At 43.4% G+C, this 22,160-nt stretch overlaps 1 protein-coding gene across 4 annotated transcripts; it reads right to left on the minus strand.

The window, feature by feature from the left end:
• Positions 1–1,883: 1,883 nt before the first annotated feature.
• On the minus strand, positions 1,884–20,916 carry LOC109776970 (rab escort protein 1). 4 transcript variants are annotated; one of them, XR_012204693.1, is made up of 16 exons: positions 19,811–20,916; positions 19,607–19,729; positions 19,321–19,420; positions 19,067–19,105; positions 18,162–18,378; positions 18,004–18,079; positions 17,688–17,883; positions 17,498–17,578; positions 17,029–17,134; positions 6,330–6,472; positions 6,166–6,240; positions 5,412–5,537; positions 4,810–4,873; positions 4,525–4,713; positions 3,808–3,916; positions 2,042–2,174 (listed from the first exon to the last, which is right to left on the minus strand). XR_012204693.1 is itself a non-coding variant. In XM_020335629.4 (10 exons), the coding sequence occupies exons 1-9, from the start codon at positions 20,569–20,571 to the stop codon at positions 17,045–17,047; spliced, it is 1,683 nt and encodes a 560-aa protein (XP_020191218.1). In that variant the 5' UTR covers positions 20,572–20,916; the 3' UTR covers positions 16,129–16,398; positions 17,029–17,044. The 4 variants fall into 4 exon arrangements, 2 of the variants coding, with proteins under 2 accessions (XP_020191218.1, XP_020191219.1); XR_005772561.3 differs by having other exon boundaries at positions 1,884–2,174; positions 5,412–6,240; XM_020335629.4 differs by lacking the exons at positions 2,042–2,174; positions 3,808–3,916; positions 4,525–4,713; ... (2 more) ...; positions 6,166–6,240; positions 6,330–6,472 and adding an exon at positions 16,129–16,398.
• Positions 20,917–22,160: the final 1,244 nt, after the last annotated feature.

The raw sequence follows: 22,160 nt of genomic DNA on the forward strand, positions 1-22,160 counted from the left end.
ATTAGAAATTGTTTTATAAATTTATGTATGTTCATTCTGGACAACAAGCACACACACAATCATTGTTCATCTTCATTGTATTTCTAAAATAACCAATTATTAACAAATTGACAACATAGTATTTGTAAACTATTCAACATGTATTAAAAAGTATTGTGTTGAACTTTTAATGCAATTATTTAACATGTTACAGAATAAATTTTTAATACACATTGAGTTTTTTTAATACACATTGTGAATTTTCTAATGAAAGATGGACATTTTTAAAAAGCACGTTACAAATTTTTAATACAAATGAAACATTTTCCAAAAACGTGATGAACTTTTTCCAAATGCACTAAAACTTTCTTTAAGTTTATGGCAGTTTTAATTTATTATTACTCCATCGGATCCATATTAATTGATGCTAGTCTAGTACAGAGTTAGTACAACTTCAAAAAATTATATTACACTTCTATGTGTGCATGTGCAAAAAAATTCAGAATTTTTTTAGCTGTAAAAGTCCGTTTCTTTGAACTTCAAAACAAGCGACACAATGTGTCCCTGCTTCAATGCTACCTTTCGCATAGCAATGCAATATATACTAGTAGAAAGCCCGTGCGTTGCCACGGGCTTTTGAAATATTTTGCTTGTCGCCCCCAACCTGAGTCGCCGCCTCCGCCGCCGGCCAACCCTCTAAACTGTGCCACAATCTTTAGCACCCGCGACCTCCCGCACCACAATCTCAATGGTTGGCAATATTATGAAGAAAAAGGAAGGATCAAGATGGTTCTCTGAAGAAGTCATACCATCTCGCACATCAAGTTCATGGATCGTACGCATGCTCTCTTCTCTCGGCATCATTATCATATTTTCAGACTACAAAATCTAACACTCGTGTTTTGAATAATCAGCAGTGCAAATCAATTTCAAGAACATGTCATGGGTGAATCATTTGGGTGCTATACTTTAAAAAAATCATAGGGGAGAGATTTGGCAGGTTACACTGAATGCCATGTAGAAAGCCATACCCAATAGAGAGATCCAATTTTACTATAAAAGAACTATGTTACACACAAAAAAATGTAACTTGTAAGCTCAATAACATTACCTTCTTCCTCAAGTCTTCGCATCACCGAAGTGCCAAATTTCTCACCTATGATGTCAGTATCGCTCTATAGACAATGTTCTTCATGTATGTACCAACAGGACAATCGAAGCTTGGTTAGGAAGGTGGTCGCATAATAATTATTAAAGGGAAAAATCTTCCCTCAATTTGTTTGGGATGACCATAATAATTGTTGCAGATTAATTTTCCACACAAATCTATTCTCTACCTAGTTTTCTCACATCACCTATTTTTTCCTGACTTATTTGCTTTATTTCACTACCAAATAAGACATTACTCCCTCCCTCCGTTCCTTTATAGTACACAAATCACGGTCGGGTCTCTTTCTAGTACGTGCTAACTTTTTGACTGATCCTCGTAAGTGAAATGTCCTGATTGGTTGTTAGAAATATTTTGTAAGTGTGCATGCAATTAGTTGCGCATTGGCCATCGAAGCATTTGTTTCCAAGTGAGCGGGCATGAAGCATTTGTTTCTGTTTTTACATATACTTCTGAGGAATTAGTCAAGGATATTTGTAGGAGAGAGATCACGGGTATGCGTGTGTATGTCACAGGTTGTTACGCGTGTATGACAACTACAACAACAATAATTAGGCATACAAGGACTTCGTAACACCTACTTGTTTTATGTGGGTAATAAGCTTTCACATTCTGCAACAGAAGTCAGAAAACAAGCAATAATCATTAGTTTTCGGTTCTATGCAAGACATAAGCTTATGTAAAACTGCATATTATCACTGCTTTGTTTTTCTCTCCCAGTAAGAATATGCGTAAATGGGAAGAAATATATCTGCTTATTATAACCACTTTTTTTGGTCCCAACAAGAATCTGCTTATTATAACCACTTTTTTTGTCCCAACAAGAATATGCATAAATGTGAAGAGAATATAGCTTACTGTAATATGTGCAATCATTGTTCCATATACATTCACCTGCATACCAAAGATCTGACCCCATATCCAGCATAGGTAAATATACCAAGAGCAAATTCATAGCTCAGCCACCTTCACGAGGAGACTACACGTCTTGTACACTTGATCTGCTTGTATCCTCATCTTGATATTGCTGGGGGGAAATAATCAAGCGCAATTTAGATAATGACGAAGTGCAGGTCTCTTGATTTATAAACATTGTCTCAGCCTAATATATCATCCTGATTTTTGTATCCTTTGACACTTCAGAAGCAAAAAAGTTACAACCACTCAGAATGTAGAGTGAATAGTGAACCCAAGAAGTCATTTCTCTCATCAAGTTAAATCAATAGGCACGGAAACCACATTGTAAATTCTAGAAATAGTTATACCACAACCAGTAAGCTAATAGATTTAACTGAAATGAACAACAAAATCTGAAAAATGAGAAGATATATATTTATTTGTCAGACGATTATTGTGGAAACTGTTGGCACCACTCCCGTCAGCTCTAACTTTTCTTCTAACTGATGCGCTTAGGTAATGACGAAGTGCAGGTCCCTTTAGGAAAATAATCAAGCGCAATTTAGATAATGACGAAGTGCGGGTCCCTTGATTTAGAAACATTGTCTCAGCCACGAATGACAACCTTGAGATCTATGCAGATTCTCTCATGTTACAAGTGTGGAAAACCCACTTACATATTGTAAGCCATGCCACTTGAAATTTAAAACTACTAAGTGTATTTTACTTCAAAGGTCTCAAGGTTGAACCCAGCCGTCTAAGAATATAATGTACAGTATTGTGAAGATGGTGCTATATTAATGAAGCTGAACCAAGCCGTCTTGCAATCGCCACTGCACTTCCACAAGCACAAAACTAACTCAAGGTATAATCTAAACTATACAACTACTGTGGCCTGACAAGAACGCAGCTTTCACTATAAACTATACAACTATATACACCACAGTTAGAACATAGCACCTTTGCAAGAAAGCTCAGTACCAATGTGTCCTGACAATAAAGATTGTAGTAAGTTCATCCAGGGACTTCTACATAAAAGCAAGCTATAGGGTTTTAGCAACATAAAAAGGAACTAAACCAGTTCATCCTAAAGCATAATTATTTCCCCAAAAGAAAACAATAATGGAACACTTTACGCGTCAGGCAGAAAATATATAAAAACAAACGTGATTTTGTTTTGACAAAAGATGCCATCCAGACCTGTTAAGTAAAATTCTCTACATAAACACAGCGCCTAAAAGATGAATGTTGGCCAATTAAAACCCACGCTTCCGCCAATGACGGCCGGAGCGCTTGGAAATCCATGCACAAAAGAAACCTCTGCCATGGTACTGCACGATGTCAACGATGAGGTGGAGGTAAGTATTAGGTAATTATACTTGTGTTAGCTTCATAATTAGTGAGCTCACAGAATCAGGGATAAATCTATATTTTTTCTAAGAGAAATCAATCTATAAATCTGAATGCTATTTGCCACAAAGTGTAACTCTTACCATAACAATATTGTACCTTTTTGAGAAAACAAATTGGGGTACTAATTAATCATGAGCAGATCAAGTAATTACTCGACAATATTAGTGGCCATTCTTTTAATCAACATGTGCCTTTAATTCCTCCACGGCAGCATACAACCACCATCGTGCTACATGGGATTTAACAACACTCCCGCAGAAATTAGAGCAAAACAAAAAAAAGAACTATGTTGCACATACTTTCACCTCATCTACTCGCTAGAATATCTAGAATTTGGAGTGATCATATACCTGGAGACAAATAGTATAACATTGATGGGGATCCCTAACGTCGCGACCAATCTGTTATCCTCCAGCTTGAGACTACTTGTAAAGTAGCTTTCTATACTAAATCCCTCACCTGTAATGATAAATGGTTGTATTTGTATTATACAGAAAATTTTGATCTTTCAACAAAACATGGGAAGGAAGATAAGAACACTACACTAATGGTGGCAAGGCTAGAGTGGTCAGTCATATGTATAAAAACTTCATCTACAAACAAGCCTGCTCTTGCCAACTTCACATCTAAACATCTCTGTATGTGGGTGTATCACATCCATGCCCCGTCATATCTTGAATGGGAAGTCATATGGCCAGAGATCAAAGGGATCAACACCAATGGGACCAAAATTGTTGTACAAAATAACATTTGTATTGACGAGCTCAGCTTGCATAGAAATATATGTATACGGATTTCAAATAAAAATATATATTCAGAGTGCTTTTTTGGATGAACTTTCAGAGTGATTTTTATGAAGACATAAATGAAAGCTTTGTACAGTATATTAGAACATTTAAGTAATAACAATCTAATGATCAAAGGAATAACAGCCAACCATCTATTTGGAAAAGAGCAAAGCCACCATACATTTGATTCGTACAATACACAGTATTATACGTAAACTCATTTTTTGGGTAAACTAAAAGGCAAGTGATCGAGAAGGCGAATGAAGGGAAGAATCATACTTTGACGAGGAGCTCCCATGAATATCCGTTGGCTTCCTCTTCGAAGCTCCCATCATACCTGAAGGTCTAGTTCCCATCAAGGAGTACTGTTTCCCATGGCGTCGAGGTCGTTGTGCTTGCTGCCGGCGCGGATGCACTTCTGGGTATTGTATTGAGGTGTAGGCGACAAGCTGCTAGTCCAGGGCGGCACTACATTATGGTCAAGGAATAATGTCTTGAAGTGATTCATCCAGGCGTTGGCGAACAGCTGCATGATGTCGTCGATGGGCACGGGGCACCACTGACCTGGACGACGATGGCATGTGTGACTTGAAATTGAAGAAGGCCCCGCATCTGTCGCCTTGTCAGCCTGGAAAAGGAGACAATAAATTAGTGATGAAGCAATTGAAGAACGCCATGAATGTTTGCTTTTTTTAAAACGGCAAAAGCAGAAACTAAGTAAAAACTATAAATTAGTATTTGATCATAAAATTCCATAAAAATATCAACACAATTTGGGCTTCATGGTTCAGAGTTACCTAACATCAAGTGTAGAAAAAATATACTATGGCCGAACATTATTTCATATAATAAGTTAGAGCAGTCCTGAGTGTTTGTTACCAAAGGTGATCTCCAAGACCTATGGCAACAGAAAAAAAGAAGATGTAGGACACTCGCATAGGGTTAAAAATAGTTGTTTACACTGGGAGGAAATATGTGAACATTGAACAACATAACATACCTTTCCAAGTATCATACATGTTGTCTAATTATGTAGTTGATATATATATATAGGTTTAAGTTGCAATCTTCATTTCAAATCTAATTTTACTACAAGTATAGTGTGACATGTAAAAAAATCTATCACGACCAAGTGCAGAATCAAGTGTCCAGTCAGAGTCACCAACCTTTAAAAAACCAGTTTCCAAGGTGAGTCATCAATAGGTGAGTTCTGAGCTCCTGCAAGCACATCCAAATTGCCCTTTTTTTCATGCAAGCAGGTCTGACCATTGCCCCAATCACTAATGTAGTGCCTGAATCACCAGATAGTTGGTCTAGTCATGCAACAGGATTTTGCTAACACAGAGTATTTGAAATAAAAATATAAAAGGGATGAGAAAAGAAGGAGGTTGCATGATCAATAAAGCATATCTCCAAACTGCACATAGAGCTGGATGAGCAGTAGGCTTGAAGTATATAAAAAAACTCATGAGAAACTTGTTCAGTTTCTATCAAAGACTAAAAAATTTGCTCAATTTCTCATCTGTACAGGCATGATTAGTTCTGAAGTGCACATGGAAAATCTGAATTGGATGCAAGCATGCAGCCAAGAAAAAGCAAAAGAACAAATTATAAGCGTACATCAGTCTACACTTTGGCTGTAGTAAATGGCACATGCACTTGACATGAAAGAGGTCACTTCTCTCTATCTAAACCAACTCAAAGAATATCAAACAAGACCGATATGGATCTTCACATCTTTGCAGCTATGTGCACTTAAATTTCCCCCCGAAAAATGAATTCACGCTGATGGAGCCATACAGTTATTAATGTGTGAAAACTGTGATCGGGCAGAAGAGTCCCCTGTACTTGAAATTCAGCTGCCATTTACCAGGATTCAGTGTATATATGTGCTCATTTACAAAGTCCAGTTCATCATACCAACTTAAAAAATGCAGCCCACCAACCACATGTGGCACCAAGAAGGACCTCAGGGTCGGTACCTCGAGTAAGAATCTGCAAATGAACGAAGATGTGTCATGCACAAATCAAGGGAATCATGCAGAATCAGCCGTCAGTCATGTTAACAGAACTGGGAACAGGACCTTGTGTGTAATTCTTGAGAGGAACCCTAAAGGCACGGCTGAGACTTGAGGTCATCGATCTTGGGAGCCATGGTCCTGCGGTCCATGAGCAAGTTCTTCCTGTCAGTGAAGCCCCTGTCCATGTCATCGCTAATGCATGCACCCTACATAATCAACGGTGTACCCGATATTAACTTCAACTTCACTCTTTCAGAGCAAGTGCTATATATACATTATCAAAGCTAGTGTATTGTTTTAACAGGTTCCACAAATTTATTTTGAATCAAGGGCATATGCATCATAGAAAGCTGATGCATTACATTGTTAAATGATGGTGAAACAGCGTCCAACGTATACTGTCAAGTGTGTATGCTGAAATCACACATCCAGCCACAAAATATATGCTGAGCACATGCGGTCCGACATATGAATGAATCTCCGCGAATGAGACATGTTCTAGCGGGTGATGGCAATCCAAGATGAACAAGTTAACCCTAAAATCAAATTCTTTGCCCAAACAATCAATTTGACAAATCCAGTGATGGTAGAAGAAGGGGAGGGTCGGGCATCTTACTTGTGGACGTTGGTCTCGATAACCTGGCAGACGAAGAGGGAGATCATGGACGTCTTGCCGGCCCCAGACTGGGCCTGGGCGATGACGCCGCGGAAGGTGATGATTGGGATGCCAGCGTGCTGCTGGATGGATACGACCTTTTTTTGAGGGTGAATGACAGTGGGAGAGGCTCCCACTGACTTTGTATTACTCACAAAGGAACAGTTACATATGTGTTACAAAGGGGTTTTGCGGCCCCCCGGCCATGCAAGCTATCCACAACCCTAGTGACCCAAATTTACAATGTAATTAGACAGGAAGGGGCGAAGTTCCTCTCTGCAGTTATGTGTTAGCAACTCCAAAAGATGCTTGAATCTAGCCAGCCATGCTCCGAAGGAATGCTGAATCCCTCTGAAGTGTTGGTTGTTTCTCTCCATCCATAGACTCCAAGCAGCCAAAAGAAATATATCCATGAAAAGAGGTTGCCTCCAGTTATCCCTACCCCCACGCAGCAGAGCCAATCTGTTGGCATCTATCGGCCACGCCAATCCAACTTTACTCCAGCAGTGTTGGCTAAAGGGGCAATTGAAGAACAGATGTTCCACAGTTTCCTCGGGAGGGTTTTGACAGAACATGCATGTGTAGTTGCCCCCCGCGACAGCAAAATGTCTGCGTTTGAGCATATTCCTGGTATTCAGACGATCAACTAGGAGTAGCCACCCAAACATCTTGAATTTGATCGGGCTCTTGGCTTTCCAGAGCCATCCGAACGCCTCATCTGCCACAACCTGCTTGTAGCAGTGATTATAGAATTTCTTGGACGAGAAGCGCCCGAGCGTGCATTCCCGGATGTCACAACGGTCATTGGCCACACGATTTTGTGTCAACCCCTCCTGGATCTCTTTGATTTCCTCCCTCGCCTGGATCGAGAGAGGTAGACTAAAGATCATGGCTGGGTCAGTTGCAGTAAGAACCTTAGCAATGGAGTCGTCTTCATTCAAGCAAAATGAGAAAGCCCGTGGGTACATGTCCATGAGTGGGCAATCCTGACTATTATCAGACCCAACATCTTTCCAGAATAAAGCGCTAGAGCCATCCCCCGGGGTGACTTTGGTGATCCCCCGGAAGATCCCACTGAGTTGCATCACGTCCTTCCACCAGAAAGAGCCCACTGCCTCAGTTGCATGCGGTATTCTGTTTCTGTAGTAAGCGTCCCAAACCAGCTCCACCCAGGGGACATCTTCATGATTATAGAATTTGAATAGATGTTTTAGGAGAAGGGCAATATTCTGTGTTTTGATATCAATCACACCAAGGCCTCCGCAGCGTTTTGGGCGGCAGACAAGTTCCCAGGCCGCAAGGGAGTTATTCTTGACCCCATCATCAGAGTTTTTTGCCCAGAGGCAATATCTACGCAGTTTGTCCAGATGCTCGATCACTTTTGCGTGCAATTTGATTGTGCACATTGCATATATCAGCATCGAAGTCACAACAGAATTGACCAAGGTCAGTTTGGCCCCGGATGACATCAGCGACAACGCAGTGGACGTCTTCCTCTCGACTGCATTTACTAGCGGCATAAGATCGAGAACACTTGGCCTCGTCGTGCCCATTGGTAGGCCGAGGTAGGTGAAGGGCGTGGAACCAACAGAACAACCAAAAACCCCAGCCAATTCACAAGCACGCTGGTGATCAATGTTAATGGGTATAAGAGTTGATTTCTGAAAATTGATCTTCAGCCCAATCGAAATAGCATAATCCTCCAAGATAGTTTTCATACGGGCAGCCTGTTCAGGACATGCCTGCATAACCAAAATCGTGTCGTCAGCGTATTGGACAACGGGGAAGTCACCCGCACTGTCACGAGGGAGAGGAAGCTCAACTAGTCCTCGAGCGAAAGCATCATTAATTGCTGCTTGGAGAAGGTCAGCCACAAGGACGAAGATCAACGGTGAGAGAGGGTCACCCTGTCGCACACCACATTTACAGTTAAATTTCCGAGCAGGAACTCCATTAAGGAGTACAGAAGAAACCCCCGAGCCAAAGATCGTTTTCATCCATCCAAGCCATTTGTCATCAAAACCCATGTGCTTCATGATCTCCATCATGGGGGCGTGCTCAATCGTGTCAAACGCCTTAGCAAAGTCTAACTTGAGGAGGATGTTTTCCCTCGCTGAGGTATGGCATTGATGGATGTATTCAAACAACCACGCCAGGCAATCTTGGATTGTCCTCCCTTTGATGAAACTGTACTGGTTTTTGTGGATGATTTTGAGGATGACTTTCTGTAGCCGATTAGCCAAGATCTTTGTGATGATTTTCAGACAACAATTCAGTAAGGTAATTGGTCTATAATCATTTGCAGTTTCTGGAGAAGAGTTCTTAGGGATCAAGGTGATATACCCCTCACTAATGCTGGTGATATCTAGCCCTCTAGCATGAAAGGCATGGCACAGCTCATAGAAGTCCGACTTGATGATCTGCCAGCAGCTCTTAAGGAAACAACCATTAAAACCATCAGGACCCGGAGCCCTGTCACTCGGCATTTCCTTAATTACAGTATCAATCTCTTCATTGGAAAAAGGTGCCGACAATTGATCCAGTCCCTCGATCCGGCGAATGATTCTAGAAAGATCAAAACGCATGTTAGTGGGTTTAGAAGAACCCAAACGATCCTTATAGGTTTTGAACAACACCCCTTCCTTGCCGACGTGGTCATGGATTTCCACAGCATCATCACGAAGCATGGCAATAGAATTGTGTCTATATCTCTCAGTGGCCAGAGATTGAAAGAGCTTGGTGTTTTCATCAGCAAATCTGAAATACCTGATCGTGCATCTTTTCCTCCAGTACTCGTTCTGAAACTTTAGCAGTGTCTGCAAGTGAGATTTCAAAATCCTCCGAAAGTTTGACTCCTGGATAAATAGAGGTCTTTTGTCCTCGAGATTATCCATCATAGCTAAAGATTCATTACTGTTCTGGATCATAATTTTCAGCTTTGAGATATATCTGCTCCATCTCTTGAGATCATATCTCAGAGTTTTCAGTTTTTTACAAATGCGGGCAGCAGCGTTCGGGGCATGGCATGCCTTGGACCAAGAGGCGGCAACCACATCCATAAACCCAGCATGGTTAACCCAAAAATTCTCAAAGCGGAAGAGCTTGGACTTGGGGATATTAGATTCAATTGCAACCACACACGGAATATGATTAGACACCGGTTTCCCCAATGGCAGGACCATCGTGTTTGGAAAGGAGGTAGTCCAACAAGAGGAAGAAAAGAACCAATCGAGCTGTTCGAGCAGGGGGTCGTCTTGCATATTGCTCCAGGTATATGTTCTGCCCTTCACAGGTAACTCCATCAGAGACTGCGCTCGAATGATTTCATTAAACAACAACATGTCCGCAGCGTCGCCCCCAGGCTTGTTTCTATTATTCGTGGAACGAATAAAATTGAAATCTCCAAGGATCAACCAATTTTCATCATCGGGTATATTTAGGTCAAATAACCAGTTAGTAAAATCCACCCGACGCTGACCAGAGCATGGACCATAGACATTGATCAATTTCCAAGAATCACTAGACTGAGTAGCAACGAAAGAGACACCCACAGCAAACGAGTCAACATACCAAGGCGTGCCCACAAACACAGAGCTATTCCATATTATAATAAGACCACCAGTGGCACCCACTGATGGGGCAAACACAAATTTATCAAAACGCTTAGGGCAGAAAGTTTTAATAAACGCCAGATCAAAAGAGTCACGCTTTGTTTCCTGGATACATAGCACAGAACAACCACTAGTATCAATAGCATTCCTAAGAGCCAAAGTTTTAGCATCAGAGTTGATGCCCCTGATGTTCCACGACAGTACATTCCACGACTTATTCATGAGCGAGCGAAAATTCAGTCTCCAGCTCCAGTGGACGAGCGCTGATCATCCAGCAGCTTCTCGGGAGAAAGAACATCCTGCGCAATCCCGCAACGGCTGCCCATCTGTTGAAGATCTTCAATCGACATAGGAGGGGGACAAGCATCAGACCTAACCTGCACGGGGGCAGCAGCCAAAGAAACAGCTGTGATAAAAGAGGTCTCGCGTGGTTTCACCCGTGACTTAGAGCGCTTGGTGTCAGAGACGTGATTGATCTTGAAGCCATCATACTTGTTAGATCGAGTGCTTCTTTTGACAGTGGTTGTGTCGAGAGGCACTAGCACATTGCGGGACTGGGGAGCATTATAAAGAGAAGTAGAAGCAATCACCTGAAGAGCAGTCTCTTGATCAGACAGGGGCACTGACTGTAACTCTGTATCTTCATAAACAAGTCGTGAGATCGCCTTGAGACCAGGAGAGCGAGCCGCCATCTCCCAATCAGTATCAATCACTTCAGACCTGTGTTCAACAGACTCCTGCAGCAGAAACGAGGGTATGATGACAGCCCCCGACTGAAAGATTGAACTGAACACCTCTGACATAACATCACGCTCTGGGACCATGCCTTCAAGCTAGGCAGCCGCAGCAGCATTCAGTTGGTTCTAGAGAAACTTGAACGGGTTAAGGAGTAACATAACAGCCTTAGATTGCTGAAAGGTGAGGGCCGGCGTATATATGCGTTTGAGCATCCCTCCCATCCAAAGCAACAACTCATGATCGGCAACCACAAAGAAATTAGCTGAATCTCCTCCTGCTCTGACAAACGCTAGTTATGCAGCAGGATTCCCAAGCACAAAACCTTGGCTTCCACCGCCTGAAACTCTGAGTCAGAAGACCAAATATCAGACAGATTGTCCTGAACATTGTTTTCTGGGTCCACACCATCCATCAGGGACGGCCCGTCGTACTGGAAGAAAGTTCTAAAACTGAACCCTGTGTATGGCGGAGGAACCACGGGCCACATAGGCCAACCATTATCCTGAATGTGCTCCTGGGCAGGATCCGGGGCGTTCCATGCCGCTTCATTCAGAGCCTCTTGAGCAGCCATCTCATCAATTCTTGCTTGCTGCATGAGGGTGTAATAGGGAAGCTCATATGGGTGGGGTGATGCATTCAGAAGAGGAGGAACATCTTCATTACCAACTAAGCTGGGAATAGTATTTCTGCCATTCAGAACATACACAGGTACAGACCAAGATCGAGCAAGCCCTGGCAACAAACCAACCCTGGTAACCAACAGACTGTGCGGCACCTCAGCAACATCTTTGATATGACACTTAACCAGAACTCTAGCTTTGTTGTGATCCGGGCGTGGCCAGACAAGAAGCTTTCCAAAATTAGAGACAGCCTTATGAATATAGTGTTCAGTCTGGTAGTCCATTGGGAAAGCTAGAAACATGACCCAAACCTCATATTCAAAAGCAGGCATGCGCATATTGAAACATTCGTCATGAGGTACTAAAGAGAAAGTAGAATCCTCAGTCAGAGCGTGAGGTCCCTCTCTAATGGCAGCATCCCGACTCTCCATATCCGCAAAAACCACACAACCAATTCCCAGCGGGTAAATAAAATCATCCACCAAATCATACTCTAGATCCCCAGTGATAATGCGACAGACCTCGGCTAGCCAGAGCTCCTTTTGATGATCAGGGACTGGAGGATGGACTGAAACAATAGCATACCTGTCATGGTTGAGGGGCGGATCATCTACCACCATGCATGGCGCTGGACGCGATGAGCAGGGCCACGGTCGAAGGTCGATCCAACCGGAGCGAAGGCGAACGGGCGCACTGGGAAGTTCACCATAGCTAGAGTTGCCGGAGGTTTGGTATCCGCCCAAAGGGGAATCGCCGATGATGGACAGAGAGAAGGCGATGGGAACGGGGGCAATGAAGGTGGGGGTGGTGAGCTCGAGGAGGACGCCAGCTCACCCGATTGGGGTTTTTGGCAGGCTGAAGTGACTACACCCTGACCGGGGAGGCGTATCGTCAAGCAATGGGGGGTGGCCACTTCCGAGGAGCGTGGGATTTTCTGTTTCTGTTTCCAAACCCAACGAGCACGCGTATCCCTCACAACACGGGCCATACCAACAACCATAGAATTTCCAAACACAGACACACCCAACTCACCCCGAGGCAAGATCCTCTCAGATTTTGTTACTTGTACGGATTTTTGTGCCCAAGCCCAATGAGGTAAAAATTTGCAAGATCTGGGCTTACGGGCCGCATGACCCAGACGGTGGCAAAGCGTGCAACGACGAAGCCCAGGACAAAGCCTAGTCATGTGGTCAGTTGCAGAGCAGGCATTGCATGGATGGCCTAAAGGGTCCGGGCCCACCTTGCATGACACATGCTTGTTGGAGTTTCTACGTGAAGAAAAACAGGAACCATGCCCAGAAATACCCCCACAACTGTGATAAAAGTACCCAGTGCAATTGTCTGCGACATGTCCAAGCCGATCACATATAGAACAATGCTTAAGCCGTTTGTATATATAATCTTTGGTTGGAACTGATGAAATTTGTACCATTTGCTTAACACTGTCATTATCATAACCAGCCTGCCATCCATCCAAAATGGAGTAAAGAGTATCATCCGGGATGGACTCCCATGATCCCAAATCAAACAACCCACCTCGAAAAGAAGGCAACTTGGCCGGAATATTGGAGGAGATAGGTAGGGATATGGACCCAATCCGAAGAATATCCGGAGAAACCGGAGCCAGAAAACTACCAAAAGAGATCGCAGCCGGAGGCTCGCCGGAATGCAAGTCCGGCGGCGGCGGGATCAAACCCAAATTCTGAAACACTGGAATAGATGCAGGATCCATAGGCACATTATGCTGTGAAGATAACCATTTAGATTTGATAGCCGGACCAGGTGAAGAAGCCAAACCAGTCAGCTCAGAGTCCGCATGCCATGATTGAATCCGGGGGCGATTGTCCATACCGCGATGCAAATGAAAGTGACAGATAAAATCCGGCCAAATACGGTCCCATAGACCAAAGATAAAGTGACCCACTCGATTTGATGCCACCGAGAACCGGAAATGACGATCCCCCAAGCGAACAACATTGAAACCATCAGTAAGCCCTCCAATACATGATTGAAGAGCCAAACCAACCGAGTCCACCGAGAGGGGAAAAGAGGCGGAGGAGAAGGAAACTTCAAGGAAGAATTCCTTGGAGCCGGGGTTGGGGACGAAGTGGACCGTAGATCCAAACCGTGCACGCACCTGTGCCTCGACCTTAAGGCCGGGGGAAAAGTCCCAATGGAGGAGGCCATCCATTGGGTTCGCCAGGTGGAGATCGTAGGGTTAAACCCTAGAATCGCCATGGGAGTCGCCAGAGGTGGAGAGGAGAGGGATGGATACGGCCTTGACGACGGCCGGATCTGGAGGGGAGGTGACGGCGCACTGCTGGATGGATACGCCCTCGACGACGGCCGGATCTCGAGGGGCGGTGACGGCGCATGTGGAGGCCACGCACGTCGCGGTGCTGGTGGAGACTGGCGGGAGGCGGCGTCATAGGAGTGGTGGCGCAGGGCGGCGGCGAAGGAATGGATTTGTGATGGCTCCCGTCGAGGTAGCGCAGGGATCGGCGGCGACTTGATGCGAGTGCGAGGGCGGCGGCGAAGGGAGATCGGAGATGGGGCGGCGGCGAAGGATGTCGTACGTGGATAGGAATCGAGAGGAGCGGGTTTTCCTCTGGTGGGGTTTTTTTGGTGCGTTGATACGGGGGCAGCGGAGACGAAAAAAAACAGCGAAAATAAACCGTGAATACTATTCACCAACTGCTTCATTAGAAGTAGAGATAATTCGACCTTGTTAATTTTAGATGAGTAGAGTATGTCCTCGTAGACAACCTGGGAGTGCACTACAATCTGCTATCACGAGGTCTCACGATCAATCCTGCCTCACGCAACTTTTTCTCTAATTTTTCACGTTTTCATATGTGATCAAATAAAACATGAGGGAGTTTTCTAAAAAAATCCTCATGCGCCGGCCACCTAGCGCATTCCCCGCTGTCAGCCACTTACAAGTGGGCCACTGCCGCGTTGGCATGCCACACAGGCTAGACGTATGTCTAGATACGGATGGAGCCACCGTATTTGCACAACCAGACAAGTTTGAGCATCAATTTTATGTATTTTGCAACTTTAGGCACTAAACTGGCCGTACATGACAAGTTGAGGCACCTCCAATGTATTTAACTCTATTTTTTGTTATCTGCTAATCAACCAATACTTATGCGACGAAGGTTTTTTGCTTTGATGACCACATGTACTGATATTGTTTCTATTCTACAATGTCACATGTCGGCGCTTCTTTGTTTAGATGGTGAGAGGGCACACAGGACCAATGTGTTGTTATAGGTTGGTTTTGCCGATTAATTTGAAAAATCGTTGACCAACCAAGATCATGGATCAAATCAAAAATTGAATAGTACCTCAACTGAATGAGAAAGCTCGTTGAGAAATAGTTGACCCTATCAAAATCATGAACGAAATCCAAAATTGAACACCTCAGCTGAACGAGAGGGCTCCAAATTAGGAAGCATGGTGAATTAGATGATTATAGATACCAAACCAAAATACCATGTGGACTTGATGGTAGATGGCATACTATAATGCACCATGAAAACCAGATGAAACGGGTGTGGAACGTGTTTGGTTTTGAAGCAAACTTATTAAATACATAGTGTTTATGTTCTTCTACCAAAATCTCACTGTTTCATTATGTTGATATTTATGCAGGGTACGAGATCAATGTCCTATGGTGTACATGGTGTAAAGCCTTTTATAATGTTCCGTTGGGCGATCTTTCGAAATATGAAAGCTTTTTTTTAAACACGGGCAAAAGCTTTACCAGTTCTATTAATTAAGAAGATTGTTGCCCAGTTAATTACAGAAAACCAAGCAAAACCCAATACATCTATCAAGGGTCAAGCCCACTCCAAACATCAAAACTCAACAAGGCCAACCCCACTCCCGTGTCGACAACATGTCAAACGCTGCAGCAGACACCAACAACACAAGCACATACCAAGGGGAGGCCCCGCTCCACCAACATGCCGCCCTCCACCTCCGCCAGACAGCATAAGTCGTGACTGCTATGGGAGGAGCAGACCCAGGACTTTCCAGCAAAGGTGAAGAGGCATGCACTCCACAAGATCCCGGCACCAATTGCAGTGATCGACATGCGCTGACGATACATCGACAGCAAGCTCATCACCCGCTCATCACCCGCACAACACAAGGCCGGTGCCCTCGAAGTTATCCTTGTTTCGACTTCAAGGATAGTTATGGTAACAGACTCCGTGGATGCATCAGACCAGTAGTTTAAACTCAATTTCATTACTCTGTTTCACTCGTACAAAGAACCAGTGCAACAAATGAAAGGCGCCACATGTAGCAAGAACCAGTGCAACAAATGAAAGGCGCCACATGTAGCTTGTGCAGTAACAACTACAGGTACTGCAACAAGCCATACAACCATCAACGTTGTCTGTGGTCTCGCTCACTGAGCAGATCATCCATGTTGGTGCGATGTATCTAAAATGCCTCATGTATCTTCTGTGGAATATTTGTCCAGAAAAACACTAACCCTGCGGAAAATAACAACCTACTCAGGATAAGATTTTTTTTTTGTAAGGTGAGCCAGTATGATAGTGTTCACAAGAACATTGTAACCAATGGTGCACCTTGACCAAGCCAAACTGGGAATTACCAGAGCACGTGAACTTCAAAACGAAAGCCATGTCACATCATCTATCACCATACATTGTCCTAACGAAATTGAGATATATTTAACTCTTTGTTATTCGATATTTTGGGTTATTTGGCACCATATGTACTTTCCGGAGAGAATGTGACCAATATTTAAATAGATGCTTCAACAGCAACATATTTTGGTGTTCTATAAAAAAAATTGATAGTGGAGCTTCCCTGGCATTTCTTTTGTTAACCCATCTTTTCTCATTCAGGATCCAAGCAGGTCTGGAGAAAACTGTTTCAAAAGTTTTGTTCGTGCAAATTCACAGTTGTTCACATTTCAAAATGTAATGAAGTTATGAGCAAACAGTGCAAAGTCTGATGTGTAAATGTTATAACATTTTCAAGCACACTGAGATAACTATGAGTAAATGTACAGCTCCATGTGCAATGATTTTGATATCTTCACATGTAACAATAAAATGAGAAAACAGTACAAGTTCCACATGCAGGGATGTTATTACCTCTGCAAACATGTTTCTACTCTGCAAGATCAGATTCATCATCGGCATATTTAGGAGCTGCGTTTCTAGGCAGGAATTCTTCATCAGGATAAGTATCTGTGAATAACTGCAAGAAAAACAATGAAAGGAATTTATAAGATGAAGGGCAGATGGTTGCATGTGCCTTTTCTGTGTTCACATCTCATTATGCTCGACAGAGCTAGAGACATTATCAAGTAAATGAAGAGCTAATCTCCAAACGTACATCAGACACAACGAAATTAACAAGAACTAGACGAATTCACTCCAGCACTATATAGGTATACTAGTTACTCTTTCTTCAATGCAAACACCGTAATGAAGCACTCGCTATTGACATGTACAATTCAGTTCTGAAGCTTCCATGATGAGCCAGAAAGAATCCTGGCCTGTATCTCCTGCAAGTACAGAAATGAGAATAAAATTTACCAACACATAACGAACGCAATACCTGTTTTGTTGATTCCAGTATATCTCTGTAGTCCAGGTTTTCATCAGGCATGGGGCATGACAATACAGTACCAGATGTTCCCTGATAGTGGAAGACGGGACAATGGATGTCTTAATACAAATACATACAGTATATGACATCTTAACAGCACATATTTTTACTAGCGTTGAAAATGATCAAATAAATGCACCTGTGTGATCTCTTGAACATACACACAACTCCAGATTAGCACTGGCTTTGTATCCTCGATGTTTTTGCTGGTTGTCTCCAAATGGCCTTCTGAATCATCTGAAGTCTGAGTACTGAAAAGAACCTCCATAGCCTTGTTTATGTACTGCTTTCCCGTAAAGGCATCGGTACAGGGAGTAGACAGATATACCATGAACCTGCAAGGTGGAGATCAGCTTGTAAGCAAAGTTGCCTGCCTATATGGTGACAATTTCAAATGCAGTTGTTCCTATGTCAGATGCAGAAAAGTAAACACTAACACTGCATACGTAACTTACATTCCAGGAGGGCATACTGCTACATTGCTGCTCAGCTGAAGCGCCCGAACAGCTGTAGCTTGCTGCTCTTGTAATGCTAAAATGAAGGAAACAAATGAGAAGCAAATCACTTATTCAAGCAATACAAACATTAACAGAGGAGAAATAACTGTCCTCACATTTTGGGGGGAAAACAACCAGAACATTTGATGAAGCCTCTTTTATGGAGCTGCTGATTATGCATACTCCCCTGGCAACTTTTCTCGTCAAGTTTGAGTCTGAAGCATCAGATGGCATGTCCAATGAAGGAATTTTGTATGAGGGACCTAGTATCAACTGCTGGCACAAAATATCCTGACCAGAAGCCAATCTGGTGCCTATATAACGCTTCTTTTCCTGATCAAGAGAATGTTGATTGTTGGGTGCTATTCACAGATTACAAAATTGATCGTGCAGATCCCTAACTAAAGCATGCGACATCACTCAGAGGCAAATAAACACTGAAAATGATCGCTGATCTACTGATTCTGGGAATCGACCTAATGCGTTCAAATATATAAAATGAGTCAGTATCATTCTTATCCTGAGAGGAAAAAAATATCCCTTGCATGTACTTGAAATCAGGCTCTCCCTGACTGCTTTGCAGATTGGACAAACACTTTGGCAGAACTGTTCTTGTTGAGCTCAGGACTGAGATGCATAACCATGGTGGTTGCCAACAAATTTTCACCATCTAAAGATGCAAAAAAAAGAATTTTGCAGATTGTTTTATCTTTTTCCAGACTTTGATAGTACAGGAGAATCTAATTATGATAACACTCCATCTTTTCCCTCTTGAAGCAGCAGCAGCAGGTAATTTTGCCAACTCTCTCTACTCTATCTTTGCTGGATCAAGTGGGTGTCATAGAATCCTATGCCGATTTGCAATTTGTTGGTACACATTTGAAGATGACAGTAAAATCTATAATGAAAATATATAAATACTGAGCAACAAAAAGGAAAGATTATATTGTACAATTGACTATATCAGACAGACAAACATTGGCACGAACACGTCCAGCATAGAGCTTAAATTTTATCATACCTGGTCCACAAGAAGGGCTGTGACTGGCATCCTCAACACCTGATTGACAGAAGAGAGATATACCAGAGTCTAAGTATTAAAAGAGTCACAAAAAAGACAATATAATTGGCCATGTTCTGGTTTAAAAGGGCAGGTCATTCCAGCAGAGAGGTGTTAAACCCTTGGCCTACCACATCATCACTATCATCATGTTCCAGTAGTATATGTAAGATTTATCAAAAAGAAAAATAACATAGCTGAGAATAACATCTTACATATAGGGCACCCTTAACAGCAGCAAAGCGACAGAAAGCTTGCGGTAGCTCGCCATGCCCATACATAGGATAAATGAAAGCACCTTGGGCATTAGCAAACCTGTTAAAGATAAAATGAGCACATATAGAAAATTTAGACCACAGCAAGTCACATATAAAATCACCACATGTTAGACATCTCTTAAGCTACACCAGACTAAACAGATTACCCAACAAAGGTATATACATCATAGAAGATATGTCTTCTCAAAAGAGTACCAAAAAAGGATCGAGTGAGCAAAGTGACCTCCCAATGGACGAGGAATAAAGAGCTAGCGTCTTGATTCCATCTCTCGTTGTTAGCAATTTCTCGCATGAGTCTGCAGCATCTTGATCATAATCTGCCATGGCAATTGCATATAGCACAACCCTAGAAACAAGACACAAAAGCCTAAATCAGTCAAATTGCTAAAAAAATAGAGTACACTATAACACTTGAGCATGCTCTTACGCTCTAATCTTGGGTTGAAGCTGCTGTTTCTTGAGGAATTCGATGAAGGGGAGGTCCAAGTCCTCCTCGGATATCTTACCAGAGGCTTCGCCCTCCCCATCCTTATCGCCAGGAGACGATGCGGCAATGTGTGACTGGACAAGCTTGAAGAATCTGAACAAGAGGGTCTTCTCCTTCAGATTATCCCTAAGATTAAGCTTCTCCTTAGACCGATGTGTGCTGTCCATGAAGATGGCCTGCCTAGAGTCTGGCACCGGGCAGAGCGCACCATCCCAGTAGATGAGGCTGCCCCCTTCCACGCTCTTGAACTCCACATGGTGGCTTCCCCCTGACCTCAGAAGAAGGTCCACGGCCTCGTCGGCGCAGTACAGAAGCCTGGGACCCACCAGGTCGACCGTGAAGCGCCTGGACGGTTCGGGAACCGTCCCCGAGGTCTCAACCTCCGAGTACAGACTGCGGCGCTTGAGATCGACGGCGGTGTATGCAGCGGTGGCGGAGGAGGACGCTGTGGTTGAGGACGGGCAGGGGGTGGAGGAGTCGGCGGAGAGGAAGGAGGGGACGGAAGGGAGCGGGATGGAGGAGTAGAAGGAGCCGTAGAAGGCGTCGGGGTCGACGTGGAGGACGGTCTTCCCGGCGGCCGCGCAGGCAGCGGCGAGGATGGACTCCGGGAGGCCGGTGCCGCAGAGGACCACGTCGAAAGAGGTTGGGTCGATGGTTGGGTAGTCGTCCAGGGAACCGCCGCCGGCGGAGGCGTCAGCCATGGTCAGCAGCGAATCTCAAAATCAGGTGGAGACGGAAAATTCACAAGATCTAGTGCGTGGAAGAAAGCAAGCGCGTCCACCTGCGCATTCACTCAAACAGGTTGGAGGCACAGCTCAGTGCCAAGATTAGAGCTGCCGGCGAGGCACCCTGCTGCTGCTAGCCACGCTACAAACTGTGGGAGGGGCGCGAGAGCGAGAAGACCGTACAGAGTCTGTTGGTTTGGGAAGGCGAGAGATCGCCGCGAGTTCGATTTGGGTTTTGGGAGGATGGCGACGCAGATGCTTTTCTTTCCCCGGTATAATGCTAGCCGGCAAAGGTTCTCTTGGAAGAAACTCACAGCCAACGCCTCGCAGTTGTTTGATCGAGATCAAATGATGGCAGTTTTTCAAAAGAAAATGTTTTCTCTATGAAGAATTGACATGCTAAGTGACAGTTTTATTCATCTTATTGGGAGAGTAATAAAGCGACTGAAGGTCTGGCGAGAAAAATTCCTTTCGGATGGCAAAGAAATTTTATTGAAAGCTGTTACCCAGTCTCTCTGTTTTTGTTATGGCAGTTTTTAATATTTCCAAGAAGATTTGTAATCTCATAATAGATGAAATGTCTAGCTTTTGGTGGGGAGATACTTTAGAATAAAAGAGAGTGCATTGATGGGCATGGTGGAAAATGTGTGTACCAAAAAAGAATGGAGGCATGGGGTTAGAGTCTCGTTATGTTAGCAAAGTAAAGTTGGAGGTTGATCACAAAACCAAATTCTTTATGTGCAACTGTTCTCAGAGCTAAGTATTACCCGATGGAAATTTACTGAAAGCGGGTCCGAAAAAGGATCCTCTTTTACTTGGCGGAGCATAATAGTTAGGCTACGAGAGGACACATATGAAGAGTTCGTACTGGAGCAAATATCAACATATGGGAGGACCATTAGATGCCTAGCAGTCCGAATAGGAAAGTAATAACTGTAAAAGAACAAAGACTTGGACGCGGCTTTTTTGCTCCTAGGTGCATATGCACCCATTGTCGAAAACACACATTTATAAAAGTTGAAAAATTCGGAACAAAAATCCCGCGTGTATATCCGGACATTTTATGTCCGTTCACAAGGTTTCGGTGAAAAACGACGTTTTTTGTGGCTTGTGTAAAAAAGATAAAGAAATGCCTGCCTCGTGAATAGTTAGAATGAAGCATCAGAAATTGTCTTTTTTACACAAGCCACAAAAAACGTCGTTTTTCACCGAAACCTTGTGAACGGACATAAAATATCCGGATATACACGCGGGATTTTTGTTCCGAATTTTTCAACTTTTCGAAATGTGTATTTCGACAATGGGTGCATATGCACGTAGGAGCAAAAGGGAATATCCGCAAAGACTTCTACAAAATGTAGATGATTTAATTGATCCCTATACATGACTGTGGATGAGGCTCTGACTAGAGATAATTTTATTTGGGTGGATGCAGGAAGAATTTTAAAAATCCCCTTGAGCATGAACATGCACTACTGGAATCTGGCATTTTGCCGTCTGCCTCCTCTTTGCCGTCTGCCAGCTGAAGATTTTGTGGCATGGCGGTATACAAAGTCGTTCTCATT

The sequence above is a fragment of the Aegilops tauschii genome, chromosome 3, assembly GCF_002575655.3.
Source record: "Aegilops tauschii subsp. strangulata cultivar AL8/78 chromosome 3, Aet v6.0, whole genome shotgun sequence".
NCBI classification, from domain to species: domain Eukaryota; kingdom Viridiplantae; phylum Streptophyta; class Magnoliopsida; order Poales; family Poaceae; genus Aegilops; species Aegilops tauschii.

Coding starts and splice junctions, on each gene's coding strand:
- LOC109776970 (XM_020335629.4), bottom strand. CDS start 20,571: ATGGCTGACGCCTCCGCCGGCGGCGGTTCCCTGGACGACTACCCAACC. Junction 19,730..19,810: donor CTTCAACCCAAGATTAGAGC/GTAAGAGCATGC, acceptor TCTTGTTTCTAG/GGTTGTGCTATATGCAATTG. Junction 18,080..18,161: donor GGTTGTTTTCCCCCCAAAAT/GTGAGGACAGTT, acceptor CCTTCATTTTAG/CATTACAAGAGCAGCAAGCT.